Source organism: Phyllobates terribilis, unplaced genomic scaffold (assembly GCF_046119375.1).
Source record: "Phyllobates terribilis strain yellow unplaced genomic scaffold, ASM4611937v1 Scaffold_4__5_contigs__length_816908805, whole genome shotgun sequence".
NCBI lineage: Eukaryota > Metazoa > Chordata > Amphibia > Anura > Dendrobatidae > Phyllobates > Phyllobates terribilis.
The window spans coordinates 792,145,380-792,162,162 of NW_027362764.1; the positions used below are offsets into that span (position 1 = coordinate 792,145,380).

Consider the following 16,783-nt stretch of genomic DNA (forward strand, 5'->3'; position numbering starts at 1 on the left):
TTTTCTGCTCCCCAATAAAGTAGAAACTAAGCCTGGTGAAAATCCCTTGCTACTCAATAGTGACCTCTCAAATTCCATGCCGAAAGATGGAACCCCCTGGCCTGGGCATGGAATACTGGTCCCTGCATGAGAAGGTCCGGCCTCTCTGGTAGAATCCAGGGATCTGACACCGACATTAGCCGAAGCAGAGAGAACCAAGGCCTCTTGGGCCAAAAAGGGGCTATCAAAATCACCCTGGCGCCTTCCTCCCGGATCTTCCTCACCACTACTGGAATCATCACTAATGGCGGAAAGGCATAGGCCTTCCTGAACCCCCAAGGAATCTGGAGGGCATCTACGGCATGGGGATTTTCTGCCGGATTTAGGGAGCAAAGTCTCTGCACCTTCCTGTTTGCCCTTGTGGCGAACAGGTCTATGTCTGGCTGCCCCCATAACAGGACAATCTGATGGAAGACCTCCGGGTTTAAACCCCACTCCCCCTGTCTTAGGGTATGGCGGCTTAGAAAATCTGCTTTCACGTTTTCTACCCCCTTTATGTGAAGGGCGCTGAGGGATGGGAGGTTTCGCTCTGCTAGACAAAGGATCCTGTCTGCCACCACCATCAGAGGCCGTGACCTTGTCCCTCCCTGGTGATTCACATACGCTACTGCTCTCCGGTTGTCGGACCTGACCTGGACATGGTGATTTTGGATGTGAGGGAGGAAGCCCCTGAGGGATCTTTCTACTGCCCAAAGCTCCTTTATGTTTGAGGATGCTCCCCTCTCGTGGTAAGCCCAGTGACCCTGTAATGAGAGTTCTGCCAGATGACCCCCCCATCCAGAACTGCTTGCGTCGGTCGCAATTACCCGATCTACTGGTCTGGACCACTGAACGCCTGCGGTCAGATTTCCCCTGACTGTCCACCACGAAAGTGAATCTACTACTTCTGGGGAGAGAGAGAGCCTGCCTTCTAAATGCCCGTTGTAGGACCTCTGTGCTGACAGGACCTCTGTAACATACCTGGCGGCGTCCTTGCATAGTGGTCCATCTCCCACTGTGCAAGAGCGCGCACTTGATCTCCAGTCCAGAATGTCTCTCTAGCTTCCCTCCATGCTGTCTGTTTCTGCTGCTTAAGGGCGGCGCCCGATCACTTCCTGCTTTTTGTACCTGCTGTGGGTCACACCCCTTGTGCGTCCTCAGCCTATTGCTGTCTGTCACCTGGTATATAACCCAGCTGCTCCAATCAATCCCTGCCTGAGCATTGTGCTTCATTCAGTGTGTGCTTGCACTCTGAAGGTGCCAGGTCCCGTTCTGTGTTCTCTTGCCTGCCTATCCTGGAGGCTGTATTTCCAGGCCTGTCTGAACACGCTCCTAGCCTGTTCCTCCCGCCTTCTAGGGGCCGATTACCTAGACCCGCTCCTGTATCTTGTCTGTCCTGTCTGAACTCGCTCCTAGCCTGTTCCTCCTGCCTTCTAGGGGCCCGATTACCTAGACCCGCTCCTGTATCTTGTCTGTCCTGTCTGAACACGCTCCTTGCCTGTTCGTCCCGCCTCTCTGGGGGCCGTATTCCCAGACCCGCTCCTGTATCCCGCTGCAGTGACGGTCTCCTCCATACACTCAGTTCCAGTCTGTACACTCTCCTATCTTTTACCTGTTTTTTCTCTATGTCCGTTCCTTTCCTTTTTCTGCAGAGTCTGAACTCGAACCTAACTCCTGCTTGTTGTCTCTGTACTCCCGTTTGTGAGTTTGTGGTCCACTTGCTACTTCACTGTGGGTATCTGGCTCTGCCTTTCCCTTCCTGTCTGTTCCGTGTGAACAGAGCCCTGTCCGTCCTGCTCTGACTCCTTGCTCACTGCTCCGGCAGCCTTGCTCCGCTCTGACCCTTTTGCTCACTGCTCCGGCAGCCTTGCTCCGCTCTGACCCTTTTGCTCACCGCTCCAGGCGGTCTCGTCCTGCTCTGCTCTTGCTCACCGCTCCAGGCGGTCTCGTCCTGCTCTGTTCTTGCTCACCACTCCAGGCGGTCTCGTCCTGCCCTGCTCTTGCTCACCGCTCCAGGCGGTCTCGTCCTGCCCTGCTCTTGCTCACCCTTCCAGGCGGTCTCGTCCTGCCCTGCTCCTGCTCACCTCTCCAGGCGGTCTCGTCCTGCCCTGCTCTTGCTCACCGCTCCGGGCGGTCTCGTCCTGCCCTGCTCTCGCTCACCTCTCTGGGCAGCCTCACTCTGCTGTGTTTGTCCGCCACATCTGTGGTTCTGTTCCAGAGTCCCAGTGTGTACTGGGTCCTATCCCGCCTGTGTTCCTACCTGCTAGTGCCTTCCTGTCTGCACTCTAGCCATGCTTGCCTGTACCCCCCTGCCTGCATACCAGTCGTGCCTGCTTATTCCCACCAGTCTGTGTGCTAGCCTAACCAGTCTGTTCCTGTATTCCCCTGTGTGGGTCAACAGCCGTGTCCGGGGTCTGTCCTGGAGTAGCACCTGGTCCCTCTGCTCGGTTCCTCCTTGGTGCACTGGCGTCGTATGCCGTCGTGCGACCCTGGTCGGATCGGGTGAATACCTAGTTACGCCCCTCCAGGCATTCACTCTCCGGTACGGTCCAGTGGAATCACACGCACACGCAGCTCAGCCCGGGCGTGTGCATTACAACCTCCCACTGAAGCAGCCTCATATGCCCCTGGGCCCACATTACTGCTGGGAGACAGGCTGTCATAGAACCCAGGAGGGACATTGCCTCTCTCAGAGACATCTCTGGAGCTTGAATGGCCTTCGAGACTAATGCAATCAACCTGCAGATTTTGTCCTCTGGGAGGAAGCAGGTTTGGTGATGAGAGTCTAGGATTAGACCCAGAAAGGTCTGAGTCCTGGAGGGGGTTATTCTTGATTTTTGGAAATTCACTAACCACCCCAGCTGATGCAACACTTCCGTGACCACTAGGAGCTGACTGGAGCAGTGGGCTTCTGTTTTCCCTATTATCAAGAAGTCGTCTAAATATGGCACGATCACTACATTCTTGATCGGTAGGAAGGCTGTCACTTCTGCTATTAGTTTCGTAAATATTCTCGGGGCAATGGAGAGGCCAAAGGGTAGGGCAGCAAACTGAAAATGCCTCAGCTTCCCCTGAATAAACAGGGCTACCCTCGGATACTTCTGATACTCCGGATGGATTGGGACGTGATAATATGCGTCCTTCAAGTCTATTACAGCCATAAAGCAGTTGCGATGTAAGAGCTTCACTGCCGAGCTTACTGACGCGATCTTGAAAGTCTGGTTTTCTACTACTTGGTTCAGACTCCTGAGGTTGATGATGGTCCTTAAGGACCCGTTTGTTTTTTTTAGCATGAATAGTGGGGAATAGAACCCCTTCCCTCTTTGTGGTGCTGGTACTTCGAGAAGGACCTGCTTTCCTACTAACTCTAACACTTCTGTTTCCAGGGCTAACTGTTCTTCCTGGACCTTTCGTAGGGGGGTAACCACAAAGGTCCGCCAGGGGGTCTGGCTGAACCGGATCTTCAGGCCCCCACTGATAATTTTCAGAATCCAGGGGTTTGTTATCGCGTTCCAAGCTGGAAGAAAGTGGGAAAGCCTTCCACCCACTTCCAGCCTGGCGTCATTGGGAGGATCTCTTCGAACTCGAGGATGGTCCTCCAAACATGTAGCACGACTCTTTTTTGGACTTGGCTTCCCATCTCCTTTTGTCTCCCGGAGGACGACCTCGGTTAAATTTCCTCCTCCGAAAACTAAATCTTCTTGGTTCCCCCGAAAATCCCGGGAACCCTTTGCTTTTATCGCCTGCTTTTTCTAACAGGTCTTCTAACTTTTGGCCAAACAGGAGTCTACCGTCACACGGGAGGGAGCACAGCTTCTGTTTCGAAGGTAGGTCGCCTGGGCAACCTTTGAGCCACAAGGCCCGCCTGGCTGCGTTGGATAGTCCCGCTGCCCTAGCTGACAGTCTGACCGAGTCTGCTGAAGAGTCGGCCAGGAAGGCCGATGCTGTTTGTATTAGAGGTAGATCCACAAGTATTGCCTGTCTGGAGACCTTTTTATCTTTAAGCTGGTCTTCCAGCTGTTGGAGCCACACCATCAAGGACCTCGCCACACAGGTGCTAGCCACCGCTGGTTTTAGGCCGCCTGCCGCCGCCTCCCACGTGTGGTGCAGGAAGGAGTCAGCTCTTTTATCCAGGGCATCTTTTAGGACGCCAGAGTCCTCCAAGGGCAGGGAAGATCTTTTCGATGACCTTGCCACAGTCCCGTCCACCTTGGGGATCTTATCCCAAGGTTCCGCATCCTTCTCTTCGAAGGGGTACCTTCTTTTGGAGAAGGAGGGTAAAGCCCCTGATCTCTCTGGTCTCCTCCACTCCCGGTCAATGAGGCCCTGAATCTTACTGTTAACCGGAAATGAGCGTCTCTTTTTCTCTCCCAAGCCCGCAAACATGATGTCCTCCCGGGATTTAGATGCTCTCTCTTCCTCCAGACCCATGGTTGATCTTACTGCCCTAACCAGTCTGTCTGTATTCTCAATGGGGAAGCAGGGTCGACCGCCCCCCGATGAGGAAGAGGACGATGAATCCCACTGCTCCTCGGACTGGGAGGAATCAGAGACGGAGGAAACCTCTCTACGGGGTCTTTTCTTCCCTCTAAGGAACCCTTTCAGGGACCCCTGAACTTCTGCATGTACTATGGACTTTAAATTTGCAGCAAAATCCCGGGAATTCTCAGCTATGGTTTGGGTCACACAGCTCTGGCAAAATGGTTTCTGCCACTCTACTGAGAGAGAAGCTTGGCAAAGGGCACACATTCTATGCTTTTGCTTGGCACTATTCTTCTTATGCTCCTAAAAAAAGAAAGCACATAAGAGACTTCCCGTTACTAACCAGTGACATTCACGAAGCTCACTCACCCCCGGAGGTCACAAACGGGTACCGGATTCGGAGGCTGCCGCGGAACTGATGATTCCATTCTGGATGGTCCTGAGGCACTTGAAGCCTTACTCCTGCGGCTACCGCTACAATTACTCGAGCGGCTGTCTGTATGCGATGCATCCCTCTGCTTTTTCTGTTGCTGAGGGGGGGCGGGGGTAAGCTGCTGCTCCTGGCTATCCAGATCAGCCATGTTTCAGAAGCGCACCACGCTTCCAGGATAGCTCCCCCCCTTAAAAATAGGGCCATCCAGCCTCCTCCGGTCTGTGGGCCCTCCCCCTTCCTCAGGCCGGGGCTCCGTCGAAAAAAAACGGCCTGGAACGCTTCGATGGGCGCCGCCATCTTGAATCGGCGCCGCATCCTGACGTCACCCAGCACGCCGCTCCCAGCGTGCCCTGCGCCGTGACGTCAGGCGCGTCACACCCGGAAGCGTTCCACTGCAGGGGGAGGACGGCGCCGCGGTCTCCGGGAGGACAGAGCCTGCCTCACCGCATGCGCCTTCCCAGGGGAAGCTGCGGACGGCGCTTCTGGGATACTGAACCCGGTGCACAGGCCAGTGCCCGCTCTTCCACACCGGGACAGCCCCAGGTAAGTCTTCTTTCTTCCAGACAGGTTCCCCATCAAGGACAGGAAACCAACTGAAGTGAGGGAGAGGTGCCGCCCTTTTATTTCAGATGGTTTCCTGTCCTTGGTGGGGTGGATCCTCTCTCTCAAGGTGTGCTGTCATGGGGGAGGGGAAAAAAGCAGCTAAGTAAAGAAAAATGAGTGGCCATCATTACTTTAAGAAATGAAGGTCAGTCAGTCCGAAAAATTGGGCAAACTTTGAATGTGTCCCCAAGTGCAGTTGCAAAAACCATCAAGCGCTACAAAGAAACTGGCTCACATGAGGACCGCCCCAGGAAAGGAAGACCAAGAGTCACCTCTGCTTCTGAGGATAAGTTTATCCAAGTCACCAGCCTCAGAAATCACAGGTTAACAGCAGCTCAGATTAGAGACCAGGTCAATGCCACACAGAGCTCTAGCAGCAGACACATCTCTTCAACAACTGTTAAGAGGAGACTTTGTGCAGCAGGCCTTCATGGTAAAATAGCTGCTAGGAAACCACTGCTAAGGACAGGCAACAAGCAGAAGAGACTTTTTTGGACTAAAGAACACAAGGAATGGACATTAGACCAGTGGAAATCTGTGCTTTTGTCTGATGAGTCCAAATTTGAGATCTTTGGTTCCAACCACCGTGTCTTTGCGCGACGCAGAAAAGGTGAACGGATGGACTCTACATGCCTGGTTCCCACCGTGAAGCATGGAGGAGGAGGTGTGATGGTGTGAGGGTGCTTTGCACGTGACACTGTTGGGGATTTATTAAAAATTGAAGGCATACTGAACCAGCATGGCTACCACAGCATCTTGCAGCGGCATGCTATTCCATCCAGTTTGCGTTTAGTTGGACCATCATTTATTTTTCAACAGGACAATGACCCCAAACACACCTCCAGGCTGTGTAAGGGCTACTTGACCAAGAAGGAGAGTGATGGGGTGCTACGCCAGATGACCTGGCCTCCACAGTCACCTGACCTGAACCCAATCGAGATGGTTTGGGGTGAGCTGGACCGCAGAATGAAGGCAAAAGGGCCAACAAGTGCTAAGCATCTCTGGGAACTCCTTCAAGATTGTTGGAAGACCATTTCCGATGACTACCTCTTGAAGCTCATCAAGAGAATGTCAGGAGTGTGCAAAGCAGTCATCAAAGCAAAAGGTGGCTACTTTGAAGAACCTAGAATATAAGACATATTTTCAGTTGTTTCACACTTTTTTGTTAAGTATATAATTCCACATGTGGTAATTCATAGTTTTGATGCCTTCAGTGTGAATGTACAATTTTCAAAGTCATGAAAATACAGAAAAATCTTTAAATGAGAAGGTGTGTCCAAACTTTTGGTCTGTACTGTATCTATCTATCTATCTATCTATACACATACATACATACATACATACATACAGTGGCTTGTGAAAGTATTTACCCCCTTGGCATTTTCCATGTTTTGCTACCTCACAACCTGGAATTTCAATGGTTTTTTTTTAGGGTTTGCATCAGTTCATGTAAAGAACCTGCCGACAACTGTGAACATTTGGTTTTCTGTTTTATTGTGAAGCAAACAACAAATAAGGCAAAATAACTGAAAACTTCAGTGAGCATAACTTTTCACCTCCCTAAAGTCAGTACTTTGTCAAGCCTTCTTTTGCGGCAATTACAGCTGCAAGTTGATTTAGATAAGTCTCCATGAGCTTTCCACATCTTGCCACTGGAATATTTACGCATTCCTCAAGGCAAAACTACTCCAGCTATTTCAAGTTAGATTGTTTGCTCTGGTAAACAGCAAACTTGAAGTCTGACCACAGATTCTCAATTGAATTAAGGTATGGGCTTTGACTAGGCCACTCCAAAACATTTAGACATTTCCCCTTAAAACACTCGAGTGTTGATTTAGCAGTATGCTTTGGGTCGTTGTCTTGTTAGAAGGTGAACTGATGCCCAAGTCTCAAATCACTGACAAACTGAAACAGGATTTGCTCAAGAATATCCCTGTGTTTCATACCATCCATCTTCCCCTCAACTCGAACCATTTTCCGTGTCCCTGCTGCTGAAAAACATCCCCATAGCATGATTCTGCCACCACCATGTTACACTGTGGGTATGTTGTTCTTGGGGCGATGACCTGTTTTGGTTCGGTTCCAGACGTAGCATTTACCTTGGTGGCTAAAAAGTTAAATTTTGGTCTCAGCTGACCCAAGCACCTTTCTCCATACATTTGGGGAGTCTACCACGTTTTTTGGCAAACTCAAAACCAAACTTACAATTTTTGTGTAAGTAAAGGCTTTTTTTGCCCACTCTTCCATAAGGGCCACCTCTATGAAGTGTACAGCTTATGGTAGTCGTATGGCCAGATACTCCATTCTCTGCTTGGGAACTCTGCAGCTCCTTCAGGGTTACCTTTGGTCTCTGTGCTGCCTCTCTGATTAATGCTCTCCATGCCTGGGCTGAGAGTTTTTGATGAGCGGCCCTTGTATTGGCAGGATTGTTGTGGTACAAGGTTCTTATTCTTTGATCATAATGGATTTGATGGTGCTCCGGGTGATCATCAGAGATTACGATATATATATATATTTTTTTATATAACCCAACTCTGACTTGGACTTCTCAACAACTTTTTCCCTGACTTGTTTGGAGACTTCCTTGGTCTTCATGGTGTTGTTTGGTTAGTGGTGCCTCTTGCTTAATGTTGCTGGTTGCCTTTCAGAAAAGGTGTGTACACTGACAGCCCACTTGACACTTGGATTGCACACAGGTGGACTTCCTTTAACTAAACATGTGACTTATGAAGAGAATTGCTTGCACGGGAAATTTTTAGGGGCTTCATAGCAAAAAGAGGTGAATACATATGTACATGCCAATTTTTAGTTATTTGATCCCATAAATTTATGTTTATATTTTTTTCACTTCAGTTCAACAACTTAGCATCACACACAAATCGGATTACAAACATATTTAAACACAGGTTAAAATGTAACAAAATATGTAAAAAGCCAAGGGGTTGAATACTTTCGCAAGTCACTGCCAACTCCACAATAACACAACTACTAGCTGCCACCACCAATCGTTTATACAGGTCGATTCGACACCAGTTACAGACAGCATATAGTTTCAGGGGTGCAGTTTACAGAGCAAATGGGCCAGAGTTATGGAAAGGTAGGAAATGTTTATAAAAAAATTAAACAAAGATCATACAAAATGGAAACAAAACAATATAGTAAATACAATTACATAAAATAAAAAAGATATAATAAGAGAAGAAAATGACTAAACCTGTGTCATGGAAATGGCTCTGAGCTTAGCGAAGGAATTATTCCTTAGCAATACAGACAGAACCACAGCAAGCTATACCTTCCGGTATTCACAAATGACCAAACCCATAATCTGCTTTTAATTAGATCAAGGTTATGCCCACATACCTCCCCATGTGGGGACTGACTGTAGGATATGCTGTGTCTTGTAGGAGATACCCAACTTACAGGATATATTCGCCTTTGGAGGTCCCAAGTGGTAGATATTATTATCATGCTTATTATCACATTTTACCTTTATAGAGAGATGAAACATGGCCTGTATAGCATCATCCATCGGGCCGTTATTAAGTTGAAGGGGTTAGAATGGCCTTACAGTGATGTGAGTGAATGCCTTATGTTCGTGCCTTCGCTACAAAACCGAAAATACATTCCTCATAAATATCAGACCCCAATTATTCATCCCTGATCACCGGCTCCAAAAGGTCTAGACAGCTGAGCTTTGATCAGAGAAAGCTCTTTGGTTTTGAAGTATACTTCCCAGCCTCTGCCTAAATTAATCTCAGACTGTCTTTCCCAGCAAATCTCCTATTGTACTTACCTAGTATCTTTGTTGTAAAACATTTCCCACATTCAGTACATGAATACGGCTTCTCTCCTGTATGCGTTTTCGCATGTGCAACATTTGAATTATATTTAGAACGTCTTCCACATACTGAACATGGAAATGGTTTTTCTCCTGTGTGGCTTCTCTCATGTACAATACCAAGACTAGTTCTATTTTTAAAGCACTTCCCACATTTAGAACATGAATACGGCTTCTCTCCTGTGTGAGTTCTCTCATGTTTAACAAGATTATATTTAGTTATAAAACATTTCCCACATGCTGAACATGGAAATGGCCTTTCCCCTGTGTCCTGTTTCCAAATTCTGCACATGAATATAGATTCTCGCCTGTGTGAAATTTCTGATGACTAACAAGATTTGATTATTTTGTAAAAAATTTCCCACATTCAGAACATGAATATGTCGTCTCTCCTGTGTGACCTTGCTCGTGTGTAATAAGATGTGGTTCATCTGGAAAGCAACCCCCACATTTTGATCAGGTGTACGGTTTCTCCACTGCCATTTGCCATTATTCAGCGAGACGGCTTTTAGGATTGCTTTGGACGAATTGATGAAGATCATTGCTTGCCAGGAGATTCCACTGCTGTAGTCGGGAACCTAAGAGCTCAGCCTTAATCTTGGGCAGATCCAAATCGCTAACAAGATCATTCAGGTCACTTTGTGTTATAAGGTGTGGTTCAGTTGAGGTTGCTGACAGAAAGTCTGGGTCGTGAGAAGAAGATGCTTCATGACACCAGGCACCCTCTTCTTCCTCACTTGACTCGACTGAAAACGTTTCTGGTGCTTTTGGAACAGGCAGTTTTTCTGTATGTGGTACTGGGCGTATTGCAGATGGAAGGTTTGGATACTGTAAAGTCCACTTCTTCTTCCTTGAAACTCCTTTCCTAATGGGGGGCACCATGCAGAAATAGCAATTGGTAGTGTGATTGGTCGGTTCTCTCCAGATCATTGGGACTGCAAAAGGCATAGATTGCCTCTTCCCATGCAACCACTGCGTAAGATGTGATGCACATGTATTGCAGCATATGTGTGGAGCCCAACTCTTGTCCTGATCTCCTATTCTGCAGCCAAAATACAGGTTGTAGGCTTTCCTTATCATGGTAGTCATGTTTCGCCTTTGTGAAGCAAAAATTACTTCTCCGCATATGTAGCAAAAACTATCCGCTTTGTTAATGCAAGAACGAGGTATATCTGAAAAAAAATATATATAGAAACATATCAATATGCTAAGAAATTCTAAAACTGTATAACTTACACAGAGAGCATTTATAAAAGGTGGTGATGCCACGGTAATTAGGATGTCATCATCAGAGCGGAGTTTGCGTTTTTTGATTAGTATCCTATCATCTTAGTGTGACCAAAGACTCAATAGACGAGCTACTAACAATGCAATAATGATGAGGAAATAATAAAGACGCAATTTTTCTATAAGCCTGCATGAAAGGTGTCATAAGCAATTACAACCTCCTCTGGATAGGTTTTTTACTGTCTGTGCCTTCTCCATTACCTTATGGGGCACAATGTGGAAAATCAAAACATTAAAAATATGCCCGAGAGGGAGGTATGGCACGCCTTATTGTGTATCAGGTGCATGGACAGGGTCCCAAACCTTACAATACAAAAAACGTGGACTCTGGCACTCTTGAAGATCTATTTAGAATTAAAGTATAAAGAATAGTATATGAAAAATTATTTAAATGTTTCGGTCACAAAGACCTCCCTCCGAACATACACTGGAAAAAAAGAATAATATGCATATTCAAAATGCAGAAATGAAATACAATTAAAGCAAACGAAACAAAGAGCTTATGGCGAAACCACAATATCCAGCAGATAATATTCCATGCAGCAGAACATAGGTGTGTATATATACAAGGTGGGGCCATTTATATGGATACACCTAAATAAAATGGGAATGGTTGGTGATATCAACTTCCTGTTTGTGGCACATTAGTATATGGGAGGGGGAAAACTTTTCCAGATGGGTGGTGACCATGGCGGCCATTTTGAAGTTGGCCATTTTGGATCCAACTTTATTTTTTTTAAATGGGAAGACGGTCATGTGACACATCAAACTTATTGAGAATTTCATAAGAAAAACAATGGTGTGCTTGGTTTTAACGTAACTTTATTCTTTTATGAGTTATTTACAAGTTTCTCTTTGTTTGCAGCCATTGACATGTCGCAGAGGTAAACACGTGAGGAGCGGATAGAAATTGTGTTGATGTCTGGTGAACGCAGTAACCGGGTCATTGCAGCAGATTTCAATGCAAGACACCCCACGAGACCACCCATCTCCCATGATACAGTTAGCAAACTGCTTGCCAAATTTCGTGAAACAGGTTCAGTGTTGGATTTGCCAAAATGTGGAACCAAGAAAACTGTCAGTAATGAAGAAACATCAGTGGCAGTCCTAGCTTCATTCAGCGAGAGCCCACAGCGTAGAACTCGCTGCATGTCACCAGAGAGCGGCATCAGTCCATCATCCCTTCGGCGGATATTAGCTACTCACAAATGGCACCTTACAAAATCCAGCTGCTGCAGCATCTCAACGAGGATGACCCAGATCCGCGCACTAAATTTGCAGAATGGGCAAAACAAACATTGGAAAAGGACCCTCAGTTTACACAGAACATTATGTACAGTGATGAGGCAGACTTTGTGAATGGTGAAGTTAAAAAACAAAACCACCGCTATTGGTCTGACACTAACCCACAGTGGAGAAATCCCTTCAAGACTGTTGGAACACAAAACTTGATGGTATGGTGTGGTGTATGGGGTACAAAGATAATGGGGCCATTCTTCATCAATGGAAACCTCAATGCCACTGGATATCTGAAATTGCACCATGATGATGTGTTGCCCTCTTTATGCACTGAAGATGGCACGTTCCCTGAGTTTTTCCAACAAGATGGTCACCACCACATTATGGGTGTCAGGTCCGAGCATTCCTACATGAACAGTTTCCTGGAAAGTGGATTGGTCGTCGTGGGCCAGTTGAATGGCCACCAAGGTCTCCCGATCTGACCCCCTTAGACTTTTATCTTTGGGGTCATCTGAAGGCAATTGTCTATGTTGTGAAGATACTAGATGTGCAGCATCTGAAACAACGGATACTGGGAGCCTGTGCCAGCATTTCTTCTGCGGTGTTGCCATCAGTGTCAAGAGTGGGAGAAGAGGGCGGCATTGACAATCCAACACAATGGGCAGCACTTTGAACACATTTTATAAGTGGTCATAAACTTGTAAAAAACTCATGAAAGAATAAAGTTACGTTAAAACCAATCACACCACTGTTCTTCTTATTGAGAATTTCATAAGTTTGATGTGTCACATGACCCTCTTCCCATTGAAAAAAATAAAGTTGGATCCAAAATGGCCGACTTAAAAATGGCCACCATGGTCACCACCCATCTGGAAAAGTTTTCCCCCTCCCATATACTAATGTGCCAGAAACAGGAAGTTGATATCACCAACCATTCCCATTTTATTTAGGTGTATCCATATAAATGACCCACCCTGTATATACAGTTGTGCTAAAAAGTTTACATACCCCAACAGAATTTTTCCATTCTTGGTCTTGTTTCAGAGAATATGAATGATAAAAAACCTTTTCCTCCACTCATGGTTATTGGTTGGGTGAAGCCATTTATTGTCAAACTACTGTGTTTTCTCTTTTTAAATCTTAATGACAACCAAAAACATCCAAATGACCCTGATCAAAAGTTCACATACCCCAGTTCTTAATACCGTGTATTGCCCCCTCTAACATCAATGACAGCTTGAAGTCTTTTGTGGTAGTTGTGGATGAGGTTCTTTATTTTCTCAGATGGTAAAGCTGCCCATTCTTCTTGGCAAAAATCCTCCAGTTCCTGTAAATTCCTGGGCTGTCTAGCATGAACTGCGCGCTTGAGATCTCCCCAGAGTGGCTCAATGATATTGTGGTCAGGAGACTGAGATGGCCACTCCAGAACCTTCACTTTGTTCTGCTGTAGGCAATGACAGGTGGACTTGGCTTTGTGTTTTGGATCGTTGTCATGTTGGAACGTCCAAGTACGTCCCATGTGCAGCTTCCGGGCTGATGAGTGCACATTTGCCTCCAGTATTTGCTGATAACGTGCTGAATTCATCTTTCCTTCAACTTTTACCAAGTTTCCTGTGCCTTTGTAGCTCACACATCCCCAAAACATCAGCGATCCACCTCCGTGCTTTACTGTAGGAATGGTGTTCCTTTCATCATAGGCCTTGTTGACCTCTCTCCAAATGTAACATTTATGGTTGTGTCCAAAAAGTTCAGTTTTGGTCTCATCACTCCAAATTACCATGTTCCAGAAGTTTTGAGGCTTGTCTCTGTGCTGTTTTGCGTATTGTAGGCGAGATTCTTTGTGGCATTTGCGCAGTAATGGCTTTCTTCTGGCGTCTCGACCATGCAGCCCATTTTTCTTCAATTGCCTCCTTATTGAGCATCTTGAAACAGCCACACCGTTTGTTTTCAGAGAGTCCTGAATTTCAGCTGATGTTATTTGTGGGTTTTTCGTTGTATCCCGAACAATTTTCCTGGCAGTTGTGGCCGAAATTTTTGTTGGTCTACCTGACTGTGGTTTGGTTTTTACAGAGCCCTTGATTTTCCATTTGTTAATCACAGTTTGAAAGTTGCTGACTGGCATTATCAATTCCTTGGATATTTTTTTGTATCTCTTTCCTGTGCTATATAGTTCAACTGCCTTTTCCCGTAGATCCGTTGACAATTCTTTTGCTTTCCCCATGACTCACAATTCAGAAACGTCAGTGGCTGGATGAAAGATGCAAGAGTCTGTCTGGATCCCAGAAACTCACTCAGCTTTTATGCACACATACTCATTACAAACAAACAGATCACAGGTGAGGATGTTAACTTTAGTAGCCATTCAAACTCATGTCAGCGTGTATTGCAGATTAGTTGAGACATGGACAGGATTTGGCCAAAAGGAGGGAATAGGGAGATATGGGTGAAAAGGGAAAGGGGGGGAGAGAAGACATGTAAGAAGGGGGAAACAAGGAGAAGAGCTGAATATAAATATATGGTAAAGCTGAATGAAAATGAAAATAAAGAAAAAAATAAAAATAAAAACAAAAAAGGGGGGGTGGAGAAAAACAAAGAAAAGTAAAAAGAAGACAGAAAAATAAAAAATAAAATGAAGAAATAAAGAAAAAAATGGGGAAAGAAATAATAAAAAATAATGAAAAAAATGAAGTAAAAAAGGTAATAAAAATGAAAAAGAAAAGAAAAAATACAAAATGCTGGACTGGAGGATACTTGAGAATTTGTAATCTAGAATGGAATGTGACAGGGTACTGAACACTAGTTCATGATTTGAGATGAATATGATACGATAGCCCAGAAATAAGGATGCCCAGAGTTATAGGAGCACCTACAGACCCTCCATCGTGTTTCATGTTTTATGATAAACATTTGGAAGAGAAGGGGGGGTTATTAGTCATGTCATATTCAAGAATCACTGAGAAGACCGTGAGATCAAAGTGTCTATTAAGACCCTTTAGGTTCTAATGTTTTTAAGTGGTGTATCCAAAATGCTTTGCGTCTTTTAAATTGTGTAGCTCTGTCTCCTCCTCGCCTACTTGTCTGGATCTGCTCAATCACTTGATATTTTAGTTGAGAGATGTTGTGACCCCTTTGCTTAAAAGATAAACGTTCACATCTAATGGTGGATTTGTGTTGTGAGATTCTCTCTTTCACCTGTTGTGTGGTTTACCCCCACATACAGTAGATAATGTAAACTATGTGGGTAGATTCACAGGTGTAAAAGCCTTTAATCTCAATCCCTTTACCTGTATCTGGGTGGTATAGGACCCCGCCTTTAAGGACATTACTGACCTGTAAGCAGTTCCGACATGGGAAAGTACCCTTCTTTTGCGTTCTGAGGAAGGATGGGTGTCTAATTTCATCTGCGAGCCTAAGTCTGCTTGAATCAGTTTGTTCTTCAAGTTAGATGCCCACCGGAAGCATGGCATGAATGGGCTTTGAAATTTGATTGTTTGTGTATAACCCTTAGTGAGAATGGCCAAGTGTTTTCTGATGGCACTGTGTATCTTGTCTGCGTATGGGTGGAATGTATGTACAAAGGCCATTCTCTGGTCTGAGGTGTTCCATGTTTATCTCTGGTATGGTCTCCCTTGTTTGAGAATTTCATCCGGATAACCTCTAATTCTGAATTTGTCAGACATTTCGTCTAATCGAGTGTTTCTAATATTGAGGTCAGTAACAATCCTTTTTACCCTCTGAAACTGGGTGATGGGTATCGATATCTTAGTTGCTAATGGATGACAACATGAAAAATGCAACAAGTTGTTCCTGTCCGTAGACTTAACAAATAGGTCGGTGGTGAGTTTGCCATCAATCCCTTTTCATAACAATAGTGTCCAAGAAATTAATTTTGGTTTCACTATGTTGCATTTCGAGTTTCAACGTTGGTCAAATCCCATTTATGAGTTGATTGAAGGCTAGCAAAGAGTCCAATGAGCCAACCCATATGCAAAAGAGGTAATCTATGTAGCGACGCCATAATCTACAATGTATGGTAAATAAGTCATGTGGATACATGAATTGGTCCTCAAATGAGGCCATATAGCAATTTGCGTAGGCTGGGGCCACATTGGACCCATCGCTGTGCCTTGTACCTGTAGGTAGAAGGTGTCTTGAAAGAAAAAAAAAATTTCAGGTCAGTACAGAAGTCTATCACCATCCTATGTGTACCTGATTGATCGAGAAGATTATGTACGGCCCGGATGCCCATTTCATGTGTGATAGACGTGTATAGACTTGAGATAGTTCTCGGTGTCTCTGAGAAATTTCTGACGCTTAGTACTTACTGCAATAACCAAAGGAACAACTTCGTTTCTACTTGACACAGGGGCCTCTTTACATGAAATTAAGACCTTAGGGGAATTACATAATGACACCATATTGGTAACCTGGGATGTGTCTTTATCACTTCCATATCATTTTAAGCAAAGGGGTCACAACATCTCTCAACTAAAATATCAAGTGATTGAGAAGATCCAGACAAGTAGGCAAGGAGGAGACAGAGTTACACAACTTAAAAGATGCAAAGCATTTTGGATACACCACTTAAAAACATTAGAACCTAAAGGGTCTTAATAGAGACTTTGATCTCACGGTCTTCTCAGTGATTCTTGAATATGACATGACTAATAACCCCCCCTTCTCTTCCAAATGTTTATCATAAAACACGATGGAGGGTCTGTAGGTGCTCCTATAACTCTGGGCATCCTTATTTCTGGGCTATCGTATCATATTCATCTCAATGCACGAAGTAGTGTTCAGTACCCTGTCACATTCCATTCTAGATTACAAATTCTCAAGTATCCTCCAGTCCAGCATTTTGTATTTTTCATTTTCTTTCATTT

General features: G+C 45.4%; 1 protein-coding gene across 1 annotated transcript in view; it reads right to left on the minus strand.

Annotated features, from left to right (window-relative positions):
* The window catches only part of LOC141264727 (uncharacterized), a 161,102-nt gene that overhangs the window by 114,076 nt on the left and 30,243 nt on the right, over nt 1–16,783 (minus strand). The window contains exons 5-6 of the mRNA XM_073676988.1: nt 9,873–10,546; nt 9,377–9,645 (exon numbers count right to left, since the gene is read on the minus strand). Coding sequence (XP_073533089.1) covers nt 9,377–9,645; nt 9,873–10,546 — 943 coding nt within the window. The remainder of the gene's footprint in view (nt 1–9,376; nt 9,646–9,872; nt 10,547–16,783) is intronic.